The 23,902-nt window shown below is 43.2% G+C and overlaps 2 protein-coding genes across 3 annotated transcripts; one reads left to right on the forward strand and one right to left on the reverse strand.

Annotated features, from left to right (window-relative positions):
• Positions 1–291: 291 nt before the first annotated feature.
• Positions 292–18,483, reverse strand: ythdc1 (YTH N6-methyladenosine RNA binding protein C1). 2 transcript variants are annotated; one of them, XM_080756415.1, is made up of 16 exons: positions 18,257–18,483; positions 14,613–14,714; positions 14,239–14,459; positions 13,450–13,816; positions 12,219–12,290; positions 12,025–12,125; positions 11,071–11,179; positions 10,748–10,865; positions 10,489–10,573; positions 9,714–9,970; positions 5,043–5,122; positions 4,059–4,095; positions 3,619–3,658; positions 3,358–3,420; positions 2,243–2,485; positions 292–1,589 (listed from the first exon to the last, which is right to left on the reverse strand). In XM_080756415.1, exons 1-16 carry the CDS (start codon positions 18,282–18,284, stop codon positions 1,344–1,346), a joined length of 2,169 nt encoding a protein of 722 aa, XP_080612541.1. In that variant the 5' UTR covers positions 18,285–18,483; the 3' UTR covers positions 292–1,343. The 2 variants fall into 2 exon arrangements, with proteins under 2 accessions (XP_080612541.1, XP_080612540.1); XM_080756414.1 differs by having other exon boundaries at positions 2,237–2,485.
• Positions 18,484–20,610: 2,127 nt separating this feature from the next.
• On the forward strand, positions 20,611–23,764 carry ufc1 (ubiquitin-fold modifier conjugating enzyme 1). Its single transcript, XM_080756714.1, has 3 exons — positions 20,611–20,815; positions 21,943–22,096; positions 22,793–23,764. The coding sequence occupies exons 1-3, from the start codon at positions 20,737–20,739 to the stop codon at positions 23,058–23,060; spliced, it is 501 nt and encodes a 166-aa protein (XP_080612840.1). The 5' UTR covers positions 20,611–20,736; the 3' UTR covers positions 23,061–23,764.
• Positions 23,765–23,902: the final 138 nt, after the last annotated feature.

The following is a 23,902-nucleotide window of genomic DNA, read 5'->3' on the forward strand; positions in this document are numbered from 1 at the left end:
GTCTGTGTAGTTTCAGAAATGTTATTTCTAATACTTTATTACTGGTATTATTGTGAATAGACAATTACTACTGGTACCAACACTATAAGCCCTACAATTGTGTGTAGTCTCGTATTAGTTTTTGCGGCCCAGGCGGTGGTGTAACCGTCTGGGCACCCGACTATTATCCGTTATCCAGTTGCAGTGTGCCGCGGGTTCGACCCTTCAAAAAACCAATAAAAAGGCGTAAGCCGCAAAAAAAAGAACTACAAAATGCAACCAACCATGAACCACAACAGACTATGATTTTTTCCATACAAAAAAAACTTTATTCATGTCAACATTCAAGCATATGGACAAAACAAAACTTGACTTTTTACATTTCTCTTGATTTGTGTTTTTAAACCACTTGCTAAGAACCATCGTAAACAAAAAAAGAACGAACCAAATACAAGAAAACATGCGACTAAAAGTGTTGACTGAAGAAACCCTGTGGTGTAATTTTTACAGAAATGACACTGGCCATTAACGAGAAGAGGGAAAGTTTGTCCAAGCTCATTATACGTTGAAAAATATCGCCAGAAAAAGTCACACAAACAGAAACTATGCTATTCACAAACATACCGAAAGACCTTGCTTCGTCCTTTTTGATCTCAGATCCATTAATATTTTTAAAAGTATGGACATTATTTGTATGGATATAGACATTAAGAACTGCATACATTTTCCTTCTTTGCTTGCTTAAAAAAATAAAAAAAAATAAAAAAAAGTTGTGGCGAAAAGAACGTGAAAAACACAGAAACGACGGATAGGGAAACAACAGAATTGACTCCGGCCCAATCCGCTTTTCCTGGAAAAACTGAATTCTTCTGAGGTGTGTTCAGTTCTGAACGAGAAAGATGCCTCCTTCCCCAGCCCATTTAGACCCGAGGACACATCTGTGACTCCTTTTAGCTATTAAAAAAAAAGCAGTTGAAAACGCGCGCAAAACGTGCTTCTGGGGGTGGGAGGGGGACGACGACGACACACAACATTTTTTCAGATGGGGGTCGGCGGCCAATTAAATATCATTTTTGGGGTCCTTGACATGAAATACCGCATTGCCCCGAATATATGACCACTGATTATAAGACGACCCCCCTTTTTCATACATCATATATAATACAACCCCGTTTTTTTAGGATATTTCCATTGGAAAAAAAACATAGTCTTATATTCAGGCCAATAGGGTAGTTTGAGAACCACTGACACAGAAACATAAGGTTTTTCAGAAAACTGTTTAGAAGACATTTTGTAGAATGTGGTCTCAGGTCTTGATGGGCTAAGCTCGCCTGTCTTCCATTTTCCTTCCCTACTCTCCTCGCCTACCTCCGGTACCTCCCTCTCTCCTTGTCTCCTCGCTCCCTGGGCCTCTCTCGCTCTCTGTCGCTGCGGTCGCTCCTCCTCTCCCTCTCCCGCTCGCGGTCGCGCCTCCCGCCGCCGTCGCGGGAGGAGGCTCCGCCTTCCCTCTCGCGGGGGCGGTCCCTCTCGCGGGGGCGGGACCTGCGGCTGTCCGTCACCACCGCCTGCGTGCGCCGCAGGAAGTCGTCCACGCGCATGTCGTAGTCGTGCTGCAAAAGCAGAGAACTAGCGTTGATATTGACAGCACTTTTTTCTTTATCCCATGATTTTGCAACCTATTTTTTCACCCAACGTCAATTATCTAATGTAATCCTGGGCTCTACACTCCCTCGGTCAACCTGGGGAGAGCAACGGACTAACCTCATGCTTCCTTCTATGCATGAGGAGTCCAAGCCGCTTCTTTGCACCTGACCGGGGGGAGTTTCCCCAATTGGCGCTTGGAAGGAACACGTTATTCCAAACAGTTCCTTTCCCCTCCACCAGGCGCCCCGGCTGGCCAGTGGGAGGCAGTTTTACTGTATGTTTTTTTGTGAGGGTACCTACCCTAGGGGGACACGGGAAGAACATGCAAACTCCACACAGAAAGGCCCTTTTGCCAACCCCACCCAGGGTATGGGCACTGATGACGCAGAGGAGAGAACATACCCCCTGCACCAACAGCGGGTTTAAGCTGTGAGGCGACAGCGCTACCGACTGAACCACTGTGCACATTTAACCACATTGATGTTGATTTTGTCATGTCTATGAATTTATTGTATAGGGCCTACATGGAAACAAGACCGCAAGGACTATGTTTGACTGTCCTCTGTTGCTGTACATTTATAAACTATTAAATCAATAAAAAGACAACACTCACACTCACCAGGCTGGAGGACAGGGTCCTCGGGCCGGAGGAGCGCTTGTTTTCCCGGTAGGCCTGGTGGTGGGCTCCCAGGGGCCCCCCCGCACCCTGGGGGGGATAGGGGTGGTGGTGGTGGGGGGGCGGGGCCGAGGAGGAGGAAGAGGCCACGGCCGACTGGTGGTGGTGGTAGTACTGGGAGGAGTGGTGGGGGTGGTGGTGGTGGTGCGGGGGTGGAGCTTGGGGCTCGACCGCCGAATAAGGAGCCTGGACAGATGGAGAGAGAGAGAGCCAGTGTTGATTTTGACATTTAGATTTTTACCTGCTGCTATGCATAGCAAGCTGTGTCTATCATCGATGTGCAAGCTAGACTGATGTATGTGCGCACCGCAAATGTCCAGGCAGAAATGAACAACTCAGAACACAATACTTCTGCCTTAGAGAATTTTGGTTCCTACCTAAACTACTGCGCTGAAAAGGACAGAGGCAGTTATAGCGGACTCCCGGAAGATATGAACAATGCAGCTGGTAAATAACACCCCGAACGTCCGGGGTTATTTAATCCGTTAAATAATGGCACCCAACGATTTATAGCAGCGGAGCACTTTTACCGACGGACCGGATGTTATCCCGGATGTGGCTGAAGCAGCTAGATGTAGCCAAAACACTCTAGAGGATGTGGCTGAAGCAGCTAGATGTAGCCAAAACACTCTAGAGGATGTGGCTGACTAGCGTCGGGACCGTGGTGCGCCATCTAATCTTTGCTTAGAATTGGAAGAAACGCAGCTAAGAATCCGAAAAACACGCTCTGTGCGCAGGGACCTTTACTGTGAGCAGGCCTGCCATTCCTTGCCAATGTGGAGGTTTTAGAGAGAGTAGTGTTTAGTGCGAGTAGGCCTACCATTCCTTGCCAATGTGGAGGTTTTAGGGAGAGTACAGCGTTTAGTGCAAGTAGGCCTACCATTCCTTGCCAATGTGGAGGTTTTAGAGAGTACAGTGTTTAGTGCGAGTAGGCCTACCATTCCTTGCCAATGTGGAGGTTTTAGGGAGAGTACAGCGTTTAGTGCAAGTAGGCCTACCATTCCTTGCCAATGTGGAGGTTTTAGGGAGAGTACAGTGTTTAGTGCGAGTAGGCCTACCATTCCTTGCCAAGGCGGAGGTGGGCCCATGTTGTGATGGAAGTCTCTCATGTAGTCGTACGACTGAAAGCAACACAAACCAATATATATCACTTAACACGGCATGATGTAAAATGCAAAAGAAAAATGCATACTTAAAACGTTCAACCGGGAAAGTATGTGCATAATTCTTGATTTTATATTACGCTGCGAGCGTGTACATTTTGAACATAAAAAAAAACAGGTCTTAACGGATTCTGAAGCTAGAACGTTGGTACTCACGCCGTTCAGGAAGACGTCACGTCGGACACCCGAGAATCTCCTGAAAAGAAAAAGATAAGAGATGTTTTCTTCCTAAAAGATAGATCAGATGTTTTCTTCCTAAACAGAGATGTTTTCTTCCTAAAAAGACAACAGATGTTTTCTTCTTTTCTTCCTAAAAGATAAAGAGATCTTCCTAAAAGACATTTTCTTCCTAAAAAGATGAAGAGATCTGGCCCGGGCGGCTATTGTAGCAGTGTGGGCGCCTAGCCTGACAGCGTGTTACGGGTTGGACTGCTGATCCCGACGACCTTTGCTGCGTGTCACTCACGACCTTTACCAATAGTAGACCCCAACAGTAGTTCCCAACAATAACTGGAGGTTAACCTTTTGTGCTGAATGTTAAAGGCTAGTGGTGAACTTAAGGTTAATGTTAAATACTAAGTGGAAGGCGTGTTTACCTGTCTACCGGTGGGTTGCGTGGGTCCGGGATGAAACCTGGATGGGGGGGGGGGGGGGGGGGGGAGAGATTTGAAACTGTGTGCAAACCAGTCCACAATTTCAGTATAAATATATATATATACACAAGTCCAGACCTGCGATCTGTTGAGTGGTTAATGGTTCTGATCTACCCTGGCATATATGCATAGCAACCAGTCAAGAGTATAACGCTCATTTAGCGACATAGCAAACTGGAATACTTTTTAGACACAGCTCAACGTTTGTTTTTCAAAACACCGTCAGCCACTTCTGTCAAGTTAAAATTTACATTAAAATGGCCTGAGTAAATTAACTACTAAAACATACATTAAACAGCAAGTATATTAAAAAGGAATAAAACAGTGTTTAACTAAACCAGTCTGTGCCAAGTAAAAACAATTAAAAAAAATGACCCTCAGGGAGGTCCCCAGATGACAGTAGTTACAATTTAAGATCTTTTAAATAGCTAAATAAATAATAATAATAATCACGGCATCAAAAGTAATCAAACCATACTATAAAAACTGGTGAAACAATGGCCAAACAATAATGTAAGAAAGAGGCACAAATTGAGAAAATAGCTGGACAAGCTCACGACTCTCATTGCAAAGTGTTACGAGCATGCAGAGCGGCTATTTCTACAATATTTATCTGTGGAACAGAGTCAAACTAAATGTAATGCCCAAATCCCCACAAATCCAAGTGTTTGTGAGGATGGGGGTCCCCAGTTCAAATATGATGCCTTTGGGGGCCGTGGCCGTACCACTAGACCTTCTGACGTCAGCAGGCTTTTCCACCTTGAAGGAAAGCCTGGTCTGTACTGTGTTACTAGATTGCTGTGTGATCCGGTCGGGAGTGGATGTTACGTCATGTTGTAGTCATTGTTTTGAAGTCATCAGGCCTGAACACGAAAAGGAATTTTGCCCAGGCTACAATAGACCTAGTCCAAAGTAGTATTCCCGTACCTGGTCTAGGGTTGAAGTCGGGTGTGTAGTCAACACGCGGCCGCTTCCTTCCATGAATGTCGTACTCTTCTGGCCGACGCCTACGTGAACAGGTGGGAAAGTAAGACAAGGAGAAAAACAACAACACTCCCGACAAAAAAATAAAACAAACACCTAGTACAAGGCTACAAGCATGGTATGCACATAATACAACCATTTGACCTGCAATTGTATGATTAATATCTATCGTTAAAAGTAAAATTTCACCATTTACATTCGGACCACTTCAAAAAGTTGAAGTTCAAAGTTATTTAAAATACCTTCAAACCTTAAGTAAATGGTAAAATACAGTGGTTTCAAAGACATTTCTGAATGCCCACCCCCCCCTCCCACACACCCAATGAAACTGTCCTGTTCTTTTGGCTGTGCCAACCACCTCCTCAAAATAACTACAACTCCAATATGGTGTGTTCAACTCATTCGGACTGAGAAATAAAAGTCCATTAGTTTTATTGTTCCATAAGCCTCATATTGACATGGATGACAAACGTTTCTTCCATCCATGTCAATATGAGACATATGGAAATATATAAATTATGGAGTTTTGTTTCCGAGTGCGTCCCACTCAAGGATTTTTCCTGTTCCTCACCCAAATAAACCATTTCATTTTAAACCTTGTTTTGGTAATAAAACTACAAATGTAAATATTTCTGCTTCATATTGTATATCTACAGCTTTATCTCAATGAATTAGAATATTGTGTAAAAGTAAATTTTCTTGCGCAATACAATTAAAAAAGTGAAACATTTATGCTTTATGTTGACAGCTTTACGTTGATGCTGATGATCTTCCTTTTCCAGCAGCACTTGGCACCTGCCAACAGAGCCAAAACTACTAGTAACTGGTGTACCGACCATGGTATTACTGTGCTTAACTGACCAGCCAACTGGCCTGACATGAACCACAGAGAATCTAGGTTGTATTGTCAAGAGGAAGTTGTGAGACATGAGACTGAATACAAATACATTTACGGCCGTTATCAAAGCAAACCTGGGCTTCCAGAACACCTCAACAGTGCCACAGGCAGATCACCTCCATGTCACGCCCCATTGATGAAATAATTTGTTCAAATGTAGCCCAGACAAAGTATTAAGTGCATACATTATACTTTTCAGATGGCAGACATTTCACTTAAAATAAATGTTTTAGTGGTATCGTAAAATATTCAAATATTTTGAGATAGGATTTTTTGATTTGCATGAGCTGTACGCCATAATCATCAAGATTTAAAAAAAGGTTTTGAATACTTCACTTTATGCACAATAAATTAATATATGAAAGTTTCCCTTTTTGAATTATATTACGGAAGAAAATGAACTTTTACACAATATTCTAATTCATTGAGATGGAGCTGTATACGTTTAATCTAAAATCTTTGCCCCCACCAACCTAATTCTATTTTAGTTTTAATCTTTCCCCTTCTCCAAAATAAGACATTCTAATCTAGAGAATGACAAATGAGTATTTACCCAAAATTTAAAAAATCTAATATTTCTATCTTGCTTGTCTTTTAAAAACAATCTGCTTGTTGTTTCAAAACAAGCAGTAAATCAAATCCAAAAACCTTACTTTCTGTAAAGGTTCTCATTTTTCAGTGCACACACACACACACACACTCCTCAAAAAACTACTTCCCAGCACTCACTCACTCACACACACACTCTCACACACACAATCTTTTGAAAAGTGACAACATACCGCATTTCCTGTTGCAACTTTTTGCGTTAAGAAAAACAGGAAACAGTTCATAATGTGACATCATCACCACCTTAAGTCCATTTTAAGCAAATCTCTCCCCCTTTTTCCGTCTGTCAACCCGGTTTTACAACTGCTGTGGCTTTTTGAGGGGAGCTTAGGAAAAGGGGGAGGGGCCAACAGCAGAGATGCCAACTGTCCATCAAATTAAAAAAAAGGAAAATGATAAAACAGAAGAGGAATAAATGGCAAAAACCAGACAGGGGGGCTGGGGCACATCAGTCCATTTGTGGCAGTAGAGCTCTCCCTCTCTCTCTCTCTCCCCCTTCCTTCCCTTTCTTTTCACACAGAAAGGGGAGGGGGGGCATTTCTCAGTTCATGGAAAAACAGGAAGTGGATAAAAGCTACCCACAGTTCCTTGCTCATCGCTAGACAGTGGGTGGGTGTTTGGGGTGGGGGGAGGACTCCCTCTCTTCCCCCCCTCCATCCCTTCTTTTTGGAGAGAGAGAGAGAGAGAGAGAGAGAGAGAGAAATCCCTCAGTTTGTGAGACGGGAAACAGCCCCCCTCTCCAGTCCAAAGTGGAGCGACCCTTGACCCTTGAACATGACAGGTCAACCTTTTTCCTTTCATTTCCCCCCTTGTTTCGTACCCCTCAGTCTTTTTTTTTTTTATGAATCCTGCACAAACTCTTTTTTTTATCCCTCAGTCCTTTACGTATTCTCTTTTCAGTTTGTATGCAAAAAAACCTTATGACATTCCTTTTGTCGTGTTTTTTGAGATTTACACACCCCTCCCAATATTTTAACTTCCCACAATGCAACTGTTCAAACAGGGTGGGTGGATGGGTTGGGTTCAACACGTCATCAAAGACTTTAACTGGCAACTTAAGCACTTACACACCTAAAGCACGTTAAACCCTGCGAAATTCCTCATCTCCCATAAGGCAACTCTCCCGCCAACAGTTCAACCCTTATTTCTCAGTTCGTGGGACCGGGAAGCGGTATCGCAGATCTGGGATTTTCAATGAGTCCTCAAATCCCACATTCTGATTGGCTCACTAGGCCCAAAACGCAGCCCACCTCAAAACATCTCTCCGCCCCGCGAACACAAGTTCATTTTTGCAAGCCACGCCCCTTCCTTCCTTTCGTTCTCTCAAGGGTCCCTGATAAACCAAAGTCTGTAGTCCAAAACCAGGCCAACCGGAGGGCCCGTTCACTTGCCAGTGGAACTGAAAGGAGGGGAGGAGCTTGGAGGAGGAATTAGGAGGGGCTTAGAGCTGAAAGACCCCTCCCTCTCCCACCATCTCTCCTTCTGTCTCTAATTTATTCAATAATTTTCTTATTTGGGGAAAATGGGATAATCAGTCGGTCAACGTCCTCACAACCACCGTCCAATCAGCTAGCGACCGAACGCCTCCGTGGGAAACTCCTGGAAAGATAAAGAACTCAGGCAAAGAACGGTTATGAAAGAGGAAGAGAAGAGGAAGTAAGGGTAGGGAAGGAAGTAAAGAAGGGGGGATAAGAGCACAAGAGAGGGGAGTATAGGAGAGGAGAGGAAGTAAGGGTAGGAAAGGGAGTAAAGAAGAGGATAAGAGCACGAGAGAGGGGAGTATAGGAGAGAAGAGGAAGTAAGGGTAGGGAAGGGAGTAAAGAAGGGGGGATAAGAGCACAAGAGAGGAGCGTATAGGAGAGAAGAGGAAGTAAGGGTAGGGAAGGGAGTAAAGAAGAGGATAAGAGCACGAGAGAGGAGAGTATAGGAGAGAAGAGGAAGTAAGGGTAGGGAAGGGAGTAAAGAAGGGGGGATAAGAGCACGAGAGAGGAGCGTATAGGAGAGGAGAGGAAGTAAGGGTAGGGAAGGGAGTAAAGAAGGGGGGATAAGAGCACGAGAGAGGAGCGTATAGGAGAGGAGAGGAAGTAAGGGTAGGGAAGGAAGTAAAGAAGGGGGGATAAGAGCACGAGAGAGGGGAGTATAGGAGAGGAGAATAAAGAGGTAAGGAAAGGAGGAAGAGCGAAAGAATAAAAGGTAACAGATGAGAGAAAAGGGGAGAAGAGGGAGAAAGAAAAGTGGTGCAATGGAAAGGTATTCTAGCTAACCTCCTAGCAGGTACAGGACACAACTCTTAACCTTGTGTGCGGAAAACAACTTTCCTGCCACCTAAAAGAAGTTAACCGTTTTCTTTAGGGGTAGTGACGCTGAGCAGCGCTCGGAGGCCTAGCCTAACTTTGGTTAGCCTAGCCTCCCCTTCCCGGTAGCTCAAGAACACGACAGGGAGCTAGCTTTAGCAACTGGTTTGATATTCTTTTTCTAGGATTCGCTCAGTCGTTTGAACGTCACCAAACTTACCTGAAAAAATAGTTGCCGGTCAACGAAAAGTAGTTTTTTTTTTTTCTCCATTGACTCTGGTCCCCCCCGAGTTGACTCGGTAAGCTTAGACACAAAACAATTTGAACCACTATCGTCTCCGCCTGACACATGTCCTTCAAGTCACTGTTTAGAGGTCTAGCATGGACTCTAAACCAAACCGTAGCTAAGTTCAGTGGGTTTGGATTACCTTAGAAATGCAGAAGCATGGCTTGAATTGGGGGGTTTAAACCAATGAACTCAGCATTTCAGCTGCTACTTTTAGGAGTCCACAATAACTTGTAACTCAACAGAAGCCAAGCGTTAGACCTGAACCATCGATATCCTCGATCAAACCTACTTAGGTCTGGATGGACTTCGAACCACATTCAAACCTGGGCCTTTTCAAAACCTGGAAACACTGGGTGTCCGAGGCAACTCGGAATCCCAGAACGCTAAAGGGGGGAGTCCAAGTTGTCCTGCGGCTCCGATCGAAAACAGCGGTTGGAGGGGGGTTGGGGGTTATCCGCCAGCAACCCCTCGAAAACAGAGGGAGGGTCCTAGGTGTCCAATAGGATCTTAGGATCGCTGCTAACCTTCCCGGGTCACCGTGGGGGGCGGGACCGGTGCCGCGGTGAGGAGGTGGGCGCCCTCCGCGATGGTGATGGTGGTTATGGGGGGGCGGGGCGTCCCCCGGAGCGATGGCGGAGGCGACGGCAGGGTTGGCGGCCGGATGGTGGCGCTGCTGGTGGTGCTTGTGGCGATGGATGCGGTGCATGAGCTGGTGAAGGTCCACGCTGTCGTCGGTGGGGAAGAGGGTGCACAGCTGGAAGCCGACTTCTCCTTCGATCTCCTAGGCGGGGAAAACGACCAGTGTCGTGTTGATTTTGACAGCAAAATGTTGATTTAATTTTAGTCTTTTGAATAAAATATATAGATCGACATATTTTAGCAATCTGAAATAAAACTAGTTGATTTATTCAACTAAAATGTATTTTGGCAAGCCTTGATGGTGTCGTAATGGCCGATTTTACACTTGGTTGCATCTCATGCTGAAAATAGCCGATCTACGAGCTCACACAACACGACACGTTGTGAGCATGTAAATGTGCTATTTTTTTATTTTATACAACCATGCATAAAATGACATGTCTTTTGGGCTTGCAGTGTAATGTTGTAAAAACCAGTGGTTCTCAAACAGTTTCATGTGAAGGACTCAGATGAATGTACCAGTATTGTATTTGTCGGCCACCATTAGCCATAGCCTAGTCGCTTCATGTATGCTTGTTTTCATAGGCCTGGTTGCTAATTTCTCTCGCAAAAGTTGACAACACTGACGGTAAGGAGGAAGGAGTGAAGGGAGGATATTACCTGTCCGTCTCGTCCAATCTTAACTGGTTTGTTCTCGTTCCAGGGGTTGAACAGATGAGCTGTCTTAGTGAATGGAAGCTCCCGTCTGAAATGCATGGTGGCACAAGCTTAGCTGAGAGTGATGAAGCAGGGAGCCCCACTCATGCTGTACACAATATCAATATAATAATAGTAGTGTGTGTGTGTGTGTGTGTGTGTGTTTAGGGCTAAAAGCTGGAAAACACTAGAAAACACCAACAGCTAACCAGTAACCACTGACCTGCATATCCAGTTGATGCGGAAGACTCCGCCGAGCATCTTGGCGTTCATGCCGGCTGGCAGGACCCAGTGGATGGGAGATCCACCGTGGCGTGACTCCGATGACAGACGGGCCATACCTGGAAAACAACGTTACAATTAATGTAAGAAAACAGCAATAATCAACAATTTAGTACTTGGTGGCCTGCTCAATATGAAAAGTGCCATTAGGTAACCTCTGTTGTGATTTGATTTTTTAAAATAAATCTAAACTGTGCGTGTGTGTATGTATGTATATAAATAACACACACACACACACTCTAAGTACATATATAAAAATAGTACCTTGAAACTTGCCGCTCTCCCGCACGGAGAATACAAGGACGACGCTCCTTGCCGAACGAAATGCAGCGTTCAGCTTGTTCTCGTTCATTGGGAGGGTCGACCACACGCCCTGTGATGGGAAGGAGAAAAGAGGTCGTTGGTTATAAAAATAATTGAACCAATGAAATGTATTAAAAGTGCTGACTAAACCACCTAACTCCATTGGACCATCAAACTGTCTGAGAAAGCAGCTAACCCCACCACCTCGCCCCCTCTCATGCAAATACTTAATATATAAAGTCACAAATTACAAAACCAACTTTGAAGAGGCAGTATATAATTCTTAATTTCCAGTAAACTATTCCCTTTCTATTTCCTGAAAATTTTACATTTTGGAGTTTCTGCCTGACAGCAGAGGTCTAATAAAACTGGGGGGTCCCAGGCCCCACTTTGAGAACCATATATCAAAGGAATATAAGGGAAAGGAAATGTCCCATTTATCTCAGAGATAACTAGTAGTTAGTTAGAGATGTACCGATACAATTATCTCTCTCTCGATACGGATTCTGATACCCATGAATTGCATATGGGTCGATGCAGAGTAACGAACCGATACAGTGTATAATTTAAATCTAGGACAGTGGTTCTTAAAGTGGGGTCCAGGTACCATCCGAGTTCCTCGAGGGGGTTCTAAATGCACCCTTACAGGTCTGTAGGTAAGAGGTATGGGGGTCCTTGAAATTTAAAGGTTTGAGAACCACATCAAAATGCCATTAATAATTATTAATGTGCAGCTACAATTTAGTAAATGTATAGTGTAAAATAGTACAGTAAGAGTATATAAACAGTCTAAATAAAGACTAAATCATGTGAAAAATGTTTTTTGAAGGCATACTCGCCGATACAGATTCTAAGCCGTATCGGCAGCTTTTCCGGTACTGGTGTCGGTACAACTCTGCTAGTAGTGCCACCAACCTTTGCTTTGGCTAGCGATACATTTTCATGGTTGTTGCTCTTGATGAGGAAGAATCGAGCTTCTCTTAGGATGTACTTCAGTTTGCTGGTCTGACTCTGGTCTGCAAAGAGGAGAGGAGCAAGTACACACTTGTAAACAAACACAAGTGTGTAGTGTGTAGTGTGCATGTGAACTGTGACTTTAGAACACTTACTCTCCAGGCCCTTGCGCACAGCACGCACGGCACGCACAGACGATGACAGCTTCTCCCGCTTCTTCTCGGAGCCTGGAAGTTACAAAAAGAACAAACTTTAGTCGTGCTGCCTGGTTCAAGTAGTTGTGGAACTAAATCAAGTACCAACACTACCAGTGGTGGAAAAACTGCTCACATTTACTTAAGTAAAAGTGGACACGTAGCTGACTACTTTTCAGAGGTACAGAACTTTGTTAAGTGGTGTGATGACAACCACCTAACTCTTAATGTTAAGAAGACACAGGAGATGGTGTTTGACCCCAAGAGTATTGGTGACCACAGGCCTGTGGTCATCCATGACTCGACCATCTCACAGGTCACCTCATATAAATACTTGGGGATCTGTATTGACAACTCAATGACTTGGAATACACATGTTGACAGTTTCTGTAGTAAACTACAGCAAAGACTGCACTTCCGACGTCTCAGGGTTCATGGTGTTGACCAAAGATTTATGTTAGTGTTCTATCGAGCAGTCTTGGAAAGCCTGGTCAGGTTTGGCATCACAGTTTGGTTCGGTAACCTCTCAGTGCAACTGAGGTCCAAATTGTTCAGATTGGTGCAGACTGCAGGGAAGATCATAGGGGTAAGACAACTCCCCTCTCTTCAGTCTATTTATGAGCAGGCTACATTAAAACAGGCTCAAAAAATTGTCAGTGATGTTACCCATGTTTTACATGGCGAGTTTGTACTTCTGCCCTCTGGGAGAAGATACAAAGAACCAAAGTGGAAGTACATTAGATTTTAAAAATAGTTTGTATCAGCATCAACTAAGATGCTGAACGAGGCTCTGAAACAGCGGTAACTACGTGAGGCCTGATTATCCACATCATGTGTGCAATTGTGTAATGTTGTGTCTTCCTCTGTAATGTATTTTTGTTGTCATTGATGTTTTATGTGTGGCTGTAGCTGGGGTGAAAGCCCAAGACAAATTTCCCCTTGTGGACAATAAAGTTTACCTTGACCGTGACCTTGTACTCTGTTACAGTCTGGAATTCAAAATTTACTTGAGTAAAAGTACAAAACTATTGATATCAAAATATAGTACCAAAAGTAAAAGTACTCATTGTGCAGAATGTGTACAGAATGTCAAAGTTCAAAAAGTATAAAAAAGTATATTTTGAAAATAGCCTCAGAATGATCTGCCATTTTCAAATGCCCAAAGAAAATAATCTATCACTACCGGTAGTACCTGAGCCGTCAGAGTCGGACTGATCAGTCCTCACAGAGTCCCCGTCGGAGAAGCTACCAGAGCGAGAGCGCGAGTCGCTGGCCTCGCTCCTCGTGTCGTAGCCCCCCGCTACTCGGCCCTCCTCCTCCTCCTCCTCGATCTCGTACTCCTCCTCCTCGCCTTCCTCCTCCTCCTCCTCCTCTCCCTCATCCTCCTCCTCCTCGTCCTCCTCCTCGCCGTCGGTGGAGCGGGCCGAGCCTTCCGACTCGCCCTCCTCCGAGGCGGCGCCTGCCCCGTCCTCGTCCTCTGCAGCCTCGTCCGACTGGTTGTCCTCTTGCTTGATGGCGGGACTCGGGCGGCGCTCGTCAGCACTCGGCCGGCGAACCTTCTGGGGAAAAGATCATAAAAGCAATTTTAATAATTATCATCAATACTAGTATTCATTTAAAAATGTTCTCGCATTTATTTATATCTCCTGTTCCTGTAATGCGAGGCAGCTTGATGTAAAAGTACACCCCCGGGACATGACGCTAGTGTGTTGCAGGGACTAACCCCCAATCCAACCCTTGATGCTACTAAGTGCCATACAGGGAGGGACCCATTTTTTCTTATTTTATAGTCTCTTTTTTATGCCGGTATGACCCGGCCGGGGATTGAACCCTGACCTCCCAATCTCAGGGTGGACTCTCTAACTCCAAGGCCATTGAGCTGGTACACAAAAAAAGATTACCATTTGCTGTTTGCACCATCTCTGTACCAGTAGTATTACCAGGAGAAGATAGTTAATACTAGTTAGTTTATGGTCTTCACCTCTGTCTTTATGTCAGAGGGGAGGAGGAGAGGTTTAATCCGATGCTCCTCTCCCCTCCTCCTGCCCCCGTGACCCTTGCGCTCTTCATAGTAATAGCCCTTCTTCTGGAGCGGAGCCCTCTTATTGGCTGCCTGTGACCGGGGGGTGTGGCCTGAGGATTGACGGGCCCTCTTGTGCTCCTGACCGTCAGAATGTTGGCCGTCTGACTTCCTCTTTAAAACTACAAGGAAGAAAGAAATAGATGGGAGGGAGGGAGAGAAAGATTAAATAATTTAATATTCAATTAGTATTTTAAATGAAATGAAAGACTGTATTCATATAACTTTATAACTATACATTTTATTATTTAGTAATAAGTATTTTTGTTTTGTACCTTTCTTGTCAGTGACATTGTGTTCACTCTCTGGGTTGTACAGTTCGTCATCTTGGTCAGGAGCTTCTGTCAGAATGTCTTCGAGGACATTCAGCTCCCCCTCTGAAAGCAAAAAGTACAGCAGTATATTTAATACCATGGGACCTTTCCTCATATATATATATATATATATATTAGGGCTGTCAGTTCACCTCTATAATCCAATTCGAATTTCATTGCTTAATTATTTGTAATTTTCGAATATATTCGAATATTTACATTGTTTATTTTTGCTCATATTTAGCCTATAATAATACACGTGGCTGGCATGTCTTGTGAGTTTTGGGAAGTGCATAGTTTTGACAGGTCTGCCTTCTGTGGACAGTGAAATCCTGACCATTAAACACGGGCAGAGGCAACGATAAAATCTATCATTCATTGTGAAGCCAGCAACATGTTGATGCAAACAGACGTGTACAGTAGCTGCTCGGCCTGCTCCAAATGATATTAGCATTCGTCTGTGTCTGCCCGTGTAAACGCAGCATCGAGTGTGTTATTAAGGAGGACTCCTTGGCTTCTAACGATATGGACTAATGTTAGCTCCCATGCTAACTAGTTGCTGCCCTCGTCAGAAACAACACCACACAGATCGGGTGGAAGATGCTGATATCACTTTGCTTGTGCCCGTGGATGGGAAATGAGATTTAAAAGGCTATAGAAGCGTGGATGAAAGGCAAGCACAGATGTGCAATAAAGTTGCGTCGTGAAACTGTATTATGATTTTCGTTCTACCGGCGATTTCTGTCTGCGTAGTATACTAGTATCTATGTATGTGTTACAAGGGTTTGTGTGTCTGTGAATAAATGGGCTACAGCCAGTAAGCCCGCCCACCCTGTAGACTGTCTCTGATTGGCTTACCCTGAAATCTGGCCCTACTTTAGCCAATCAATGACCTCTTCTGCGACGTGACCGGCGTGCACCTTTTCACATGCAGTGGAAGCGGCCGGGGAGATTTCACAGCGGTAGATGCGTTACTCAATACATTTAGTGAGCGGATAAAATAACATAAAACAAAATAAAAATATTAAATAGAATTAATAAATTATAAAAGCTCCATTCGAATGGCAATTTTAGCTTTCGAATATATATATATTTTTTAATATTCGAATTTCTTTCATATTATGAAATTCGTTCTGACAGCCCTAATATATATATATATATATATATATATGCACACACACACACACACACACACCCCCCCCCAAAATTATTTTATTTATTCCTACATCAGTGGTTCTCAAACTTTTTCATTTCAAAGACCACCATAAAAGATACAAATAGACCTGTTGTGCACTCTCAAAGTTACAGACCCGTTAGCCTCGGAGACCCAGCCAGGTGATTATGTTTTAAAAGTAGAAAAATAAATCACTTGTGTGAAGTGAGGGGCGCCCACTGTGGCTGTCACATGACATCACTGCTTAACACTAAAGGCTCATACATAGTCTGGATTTTCAGTGGTTAGGTGACCACCGAACTACAACATGACGTCACGAGCCGCGGTGAAGAGCAAACCACTGCTCCAGCCCTTCTCTCTGTTTTTACTCACCACCGCTCAACGTTATTTCAGCTCCGGTGGTCAGCTCACCACCGGAGCGGTGGTCACCTCACCACCGAAAATCCAGACTATGAATAGGCCTTTACTTTGCCGTGGAAAATTTCAGAATAAAAAAGGTGCTAGAGTACCAAGCAGATGGGCAGAATTTACTCTGAAAAGCCCCCGCCTTCTATTTAGTATTTACCCCCCAAAAAATGGGAGGTGAAATCTTCCATTACTACCTCGGGCTGTCACATCTCATCTCTCTCTAGAAGCGTTTATATTCTGTAGCCATATATTATTCTGTAGCCACCTGTGTATTTCCAGGTTTCTGGTCAGAAAATAAATATTTGGCGCTACTCTTGAGATTTCTGCGACGTGACGTAGGCATATCTAATTAATATTTATGTTTGTTTCATATAGATTTGTATTAGGGGCGTGGTTTCCCTGTCCCACTCTTTCATTGCTGATGAGTACTAGAGAGACATGGTGCGTTCACACGGGCAAATGTAAAAGATGCAGTCTACCATTCATTGTCAATGGAACCCTACACACATCGTCTGCGAAACGCCGCGCGTCAAAAGAGCCGCCTCCGTTATTTTCCTATCCCACACCGGCGGCGTCCGACGCACGTTCACGCCTCGCCTGATGCTCCGATACGCCACAGTTCTATTTTTTTGCGCACCCGGTGTGTGTTGGGCTGAAGCCAGCGACATGACGTTGCAATGATGCATGTAGCTGCTCCAAATCAACTCACAAGGTGTCTTTGCGCCGTTGCGTCTGCCAGTGTGAACGCACCAACAGGCCAGACTCTGCCGCTGCGTAGACCAACTCACTTCTGCGTTTATGTGGTTCTCTTCTCGAAACAGACATTTCTCTGCCGAAAGCACATGTGAGCATGTGTGTGTGTGCACACTGCACAGTACACAACGTACAGGCACAGTGTGTCCCCCAGCAGTCTTGCCCGGCGAAAGAGCTCACAGCGGGGCAGGAGAAAATTAGTCCCTGGCTACTAGTTTCTGGCAGCATGCATTGTAAACGACTTATACATTTTAGGGCTAAATATGCCATGACATTGCGGAATCCGTATTCTTTACACCTGCAACAGCTAGTTTTCATTTTTGTTTTCAGGATTCGCATTTCCTCCTGACTCCGCACATTGAGCAGATCAGCAGTTTCTGATCTCAATCAATGAAAACGAGCGCTTCCACACTCCAACACTTAATAAAAAAAGAATCACCTGTCCTCCACAGAATTTCTTGACAGAAACTAGCTCATAACATGTCTACAGGGTCCAGCTTTTAGTGTGCGTGTAAACACAAATTTTGTCCTAACAAACATTAAATGCCATTGACACTCACTTCACACAGGTGTGATTTGTATTAAACAAACACTTTGCAGATAGAAGGGGACAAGCTTTTCGGACAGCTGTAATGTTGGCGAGTTTAACATTGTTTCAGATTCAGATAGAGGCTATTTCTCGCTGGATGTATGGTCTGTCAATGGCTGGTGTTGCACATTGAAGCTACCTCCTTATATTATTAGACAATTTGGCCAATGTTTGACCACTTTTTAGTTTTACAGTATAGTTTGTTGATTACGGATGCAGTTTAGAGGCATTAAAGATCTAAGAAGTTCTTAGAAGTCGTCGTCGTCCCCCGTCCCCCCCCACAAAAATAATAATGTATGGAGCCCACTGAGGGTCCCGACCCACAGGTTGAGAACCACTGTCCTACCCGAAACCACCTTTCAATGGAAGAGACGAGTACAGACTACAGAGAGATCACCTCCAATCACAGTAGAATCAGATGTGCCAGTTGAGTTACATTGTGTTAAGAAGATGCTCTACTAAACATAAGATTACAGATACGATACAGATAAAACAATATACCAAATAAAACAAATTCCGGGTTGCATCATGTTATTAGAAGCAGAAGCGGGTATGCCTACTAGTCTACAGACAGTAATTTTAGCAGCATTAAGCTCGGTGATTAGATCATCATTGGTCGATCGTCGTAGATCCAGCATTAAGACGACAATGCTAGCCTCCGTTAGCATAACTTAGCATTACCTTTCTCGTCTCGCCTGTCCACCGCCATGTTCTGTCGTTCTCTCCTCTCTCCTCCTGCTATCCTGCCTCCTTTCTTCTTACTCTTGTCGTGTTTTTCCGACTTCACCTCCTCTGTTGATTTGTTAGATTTGTTGATAATATTATGGTTTAAATAATTGATCAGATATGTGTTCTTCTTTGTCCTGGTCCTCGATGGGAGTTCCGTCTTCTTCTCTTCACTCCCCTTTCTTTTCTTGCTGCAGTTTACCCCCCCACCCCAGGATCAGTGTTGCCACTTGCCAGATTGTGCAAGAAATAAGCAACCAGGTCTAGGAAAACAAGCCCATGAGATTGTGATTGATTGAATACTTATTTTTTGACAGTGGATTGATTGATGATATTTATTAACAGTTTGCAGAATTACAGTACATTTCAAGCACAACTCAATACAAAAAACTGTTAACTATGAGTGGACGACCAAATAAAGCACTACACTTGTTTACAAGAGGATCCACCTTGTTCAATTCATCATAACATTTAGAGACATACAAATATACACTTCTATATAGCAAAACAAACAGGAAATCATCATCATAAAGGAGGGAAAAAGGGAAAATAAAACTTTACAGGGAAAATATACAGTGAGGGGGAAAAGTGTGGGTGGGATTCAGATTTTACGGGGGCCAGTAGTTTCGAATTGCAGCCATCCGTAGAGAGCGGTTTTGAAGGAGTCAAGGGATTCGCATTCCCTTGTTTGTGCCAAATCTGAGTTGCACATGGTTTGTTGAGCTCCCTCTGGTGTTGTGGGTGTGGACTTTGTTGACATTAAGGAAGTATTTGGACAGGTACATCCAGGGTATCTTGGTGGTGTATTGAATCTTGTGGACCAGACCCATTGCAAGATGAAGCACTCTGTCATCAACTCTAAGCCATTCCAGCCTGTCAAAGTGGGCAGGGGTGAGGTGGGTTCAGGGAGTGAGGCCAAGTAGTAGCCTGACCAGTTTGTTTTGGTAAGTCTGGAGCCTTGTTTTAATTAACGGCCTTAAAGTATTACGAGTTTATACAAAAGGTGCTAGTTTAACATTAGAAACAATCAAACCCCAAATAAGCAACTAACCTACTTTAGAAAAACACACATGGTTTTCAACCAGTGGTCCTTGGGGGGGTTCCAGGTGGTCCCCATCTAAATTATGGAGAGTTTTAGATCTTGAACTCTTGAGTGTTAAATTAAAGGGTCAAATTTGGTTTCATTTTACACTCACAAGAGTTAAATTATTGTTTTAAAAAAAAAAGAAGTCTACACAATTTGATCAATGTGTCAATGTTTGCCTGTTATCTCTCCTATGGCACCACATCAATACAGCATGGAATTGTGGACAAAATCATATTCAACATCAACGACAAGTAATATTATTTGAGAAAAAAATGAAGGAAGAAGTTGACCCTGATGACCCTTGCTTTTAATATTGAATGAAATAAAGGATTTGTTCTACTTCAACTGGACAAAGCTGCCTTGGACCCGCTTTTAAGTTTGCCACCTAATACCTCCTTCCACAGAATCCACAGTGAAATTGACTCAAGGTATAGAACTTTTTAAGAACTCTTGTGCTTTGTAATATTCTTTGTTTTGGTGGGTGTAAGAGGCTAGATCTCATCAAATGGTGGTCCGTGGCATAAAATCCAAATAAATAATGGGCCTTGGTATGAAAATGGTCACCGTCACCGGTTGAAAATGAAAACCACAGCTGCTTTAGACATAAGGCCAAAAACCTGCAAGCAATTTTCCACAAATACAAGCCCAAACTTAAAGTCACTTATAATAAGAAGACCTGGCAACACTGCACCCAGGATGCACCTCGAGCCTCTGATGTCACTTAGCGCGCCTCATTGTCTACCCTGTCCTCTGCCAACCCCAAATTCCATAATACTGTCTAAAATAGTATTTTCCAGACATACTAATGGCAGTAATGTGGCATAATTGTGTGTGAGACTGTTTGATGTGCCCTAAAGGCTTAGTATCCACTCAAGCAGCACGTGAAATGCATTACTAAATTCGGGAAATATTACAGTACAAACGAAACGTGTGTGTAGTACCTCCGCTTTGTCACAAGATGGGGGGCTTTCTCCGACATTCCAGTGTGATCTGATTTAGGCTGGAGGAGACGGATTTAGGCCGAAATTGGAAAAGCAGACTGATATGTACCAGCTAAAATCAATGCTAAATACAAAATGTAGCATGTGATGTCGGAACCTCGGGTCGGGGTCGGAACCATAGATATATATATCTATGGCCGGAACCAGTAGTGACTATGGATAATGGAAGAAAAAACAAAAACAGAGTCACTACTGCTTCCGGGTTGCGCTTCCGGGTTAATCTTTCTGCAACACACGTCAGGACTAGATAAACTGTACAGACACTTAAGTGAACGCTCACATTCTTATTTTCCTTTGCTTAATATACTAGTTATATAATATACTATTCAAATTAGACACAACCAAGGATGTCAGCCGACGAGGCCACGCGGAAAGTGGTGTCTGAGATTCCTCTGCTGAAGACCAACTCTGGTCCCAGAGATAAAGGTATAATTATTACAGTACTGTAGACTTGGTCTATTTCACACATAAGGGTGTGCTTTACACTGCATGAGGGTTGGCAGCTGTGTGTGTGTGTGTGTGTGTGTGTGTGTGTGTGTGTGTGTGTGTGTGTGTGAGAGAGAGAGAGAGAGAGAGATTGGAACACGCATTACATCATCATGTGGTTTACCAAAATGCCTCAAAATCAGATCTTGTGCCGCTTAACACTGCATACAATAGACTCTGTCGATTTGTCCTTGGCTGTCCTTTTCTCACACACCATTGCATAATGTATGAAAGACTTCAATGGACACCTTTACATATAAGAAGACACATGCACTGGCTTCAACTGGTTTTTAAATGTATCTATTTCAATTATCCTATTTACCTCAAACGTTATTTAACTTCTATCCCTTCAACACAACGTACCAGACACTCCACTCAGGTTTATTTTAATGTTCCTTTGGTCAGTATTGAATTTGGTAAATATGCCTTTTCCTTTAAAGCCCCGTCAGACTGGAATACTTTACCAAATAACATTAGATCCATCTCATCATTCCCAGTTTTCAAAAGTGCATTGTCTTCCTACTTCAAAGTCTTATGTTCTTGCTTTCGGTAAATATGCCATTATATCACCATGTTTATTCCTTTATTTAATTATTTTATTTTATTTTGTATTACCTTATCATTATTTAATTATATTTTATTTTATCTATTAATTTTTTTGCACTCACTGTATAGGACATAGAATCTTCATATTGTGCTACATTATATTATGGGATTCAAAGCCGTAATGAGGTTGTAAGGTTTTCAAGGTTTAAATGTTTAATGTTTTGTCCTGTCCATGTTAGGTGTATGTAATTTGTTTTGTTTTACTGTTTACATGTACAAAAAAGTTGTGACATGTAACTGTGTTGGGAGCCCCTCGAAAACGAGATGGTACATCTCAAGGGGTCTTTTTCCTAATAAAAGAAACTTTAATCATCATCAGACTTTTAAACGAACCAAATAGCCAATTTCGAGGTTGACTAGTCACAATATAAATTATTATTAATGTACAGTACACAATCGTGTTGTTAGTTACGTGTGGAAATATGTTGTCTTACTGAAACACTGACAGTGCACGTTTGCAGAGCTGTGGGTGCAGAGGCTGAAGGAGGAGTACATGTCCCTCATCAAGTACGTTGAGAACAACAAGGTGGCCGACAACGACTGGTTCCGGCTGGAGTCCAACAAGGAAGGGACGCGCTGGTTCGGAAAGTGCTGGTACATCCACGACCTTCTCAAGTACGTGTCGGAGATGGAAGAAGACGTACTCGCATCGCATGCTTTACTTAAAGTCAAAGTATCAATACCCTGTTGTAGAAATGGCTTGTTACGAATACAAGTCCAGTATTAAAAATGTACTTGAATAAAAGTGTAGTATCGTTTGGCATCAAAATACACTTAAAAGTACCACGCGTACTCAGCAGTGTGCAGAATGGCCCACACAAGTTAAAAATGTCTAATTTTCAAATGGCCGCCCGTTCTACAACCTCACAATGTGACGCATTGTCTCCTATTTTCAAATGGCCAAAATATGTGGGCTACAAACTACAAAGTGAAAATCTACAAAGTAAATAATTGTAGTGGAGTGAAAAGTATTGAAAATTGTAGATACTGAAGTAAAAAAATAAGCTTGCTTGCTTGAGTACATTACTCAGTACTTTACACCATTGAGTATGTATGTCACATGGTTGGTGGCATAGTATATTACCGGTATATAGTTATCTGGTAACAATGGTCTATACTGGTACATATTATTTTTTATCACTGTTATTTTCTGTTTACTAAAGAGCTGTTCTAAACAAACACTTTACAGCAATGATTGCCATCTAAATAGGCTATAGAACTATTTCACAAATATTGTTTGTTTTGGGTAACACAAATTGCTTTGCATCTGAAATGTGCTATAATATCAATAACTTGCCTTGCTTTACGCAGGTATGAGTTCGACATGGAGTTTGAGATACCGGTCACCTACCCCACGACGGCCCCCGAAATCGCCATCCCAGAACTAGACGGAAAAACAGCCAAAATGTACAGAGGGGGCAAGATCTGCCTGACGGACCACTTCAAACCGCTCTGGGCCCGGAATGTGCCCAAATTTGGACTGGCCCAACTGGTGGCCCTCGGACTTGGCCCCTGGCTGGCAGTCGAAATCCCAGACCTAATCGCTAGAGGAATCGTTATCCACAAGGAAGATCAATGAGTGAATTGAACCTCTTTAGCATGATCTTTTTTTACAGGTTGCTTTATTGCAAAACCACATCATTAACAGCAGCTAAAATGCTAACATGCCAATGTACAAAAATGCAAACAAATAAATAAAATAAATTATAGCATTGCTATTGTTAAAGAAATATTGCAGTATTTGTTGTATTTACAATCCAGTTATCAGTCAAGGCCATTACTGTAGTAGCTCTCACATTCAAATCGGTGCTAATGTTAAAATCGCTCCTGACTTGATGGAAAGGTTGAAGTTGAGAGGAAAATTCTGTTGGGATTCTTCCGTTTTCCAGTTCCAAAATGTCAGATGACACTAAATGTTGCATGTCAATGGGTCTTCTCCAGCTCTAGAATTTGAACAACTACATTGTGACAATTAAAAAATAAATGTTGAATCTTAGCACCTCATTGACCCATTTTATACCTATACAACTTCAAACTCGCTTCCTTTCTTTAATTAGCATCCAACTTCAAACTTGCTTCCTTTCTTTAATTAGCATCCAGTGTTTAAGTGTCCCTCCTCCCTCCCCATATAAAACAAAGACAATTAGGGTTGGGAACCTTTCGTATTTTAACAGTCCGACTACTTAAAGGAGCATTCAGTGATTTGGAAAACCCCCTGGTCCGCCCCGGTAACAAGATGTGGACGTAGACACGCTATATCCTGATTGGATGAAGGCTGGCTAACCCTAGCCAAAAACAAAACCTAAGGTTGTTTGACCCCAGGGGTTAACTGGGGACAGGGAGAAACTTCTTATATGGTCAGCACACTCTAGTAGGGAGGATTATCCCCCCCCCCCCCCCCCCTTTAAAGGTTTCTCTAAT

Source organism: Protomyctophum bolini (genome assembly GCF_963924005.1).
Source record: "Protomyctophum bolini genome assembly, chromosome: 22".
Classification (NCBI taxonomy): domain Eukaryota; kingdom Metazoa; phylum Chordata; class Actinopteri; order Myctophiformes; family Myctophidae; genus Protomyctophum; species Protomyctophum bolini.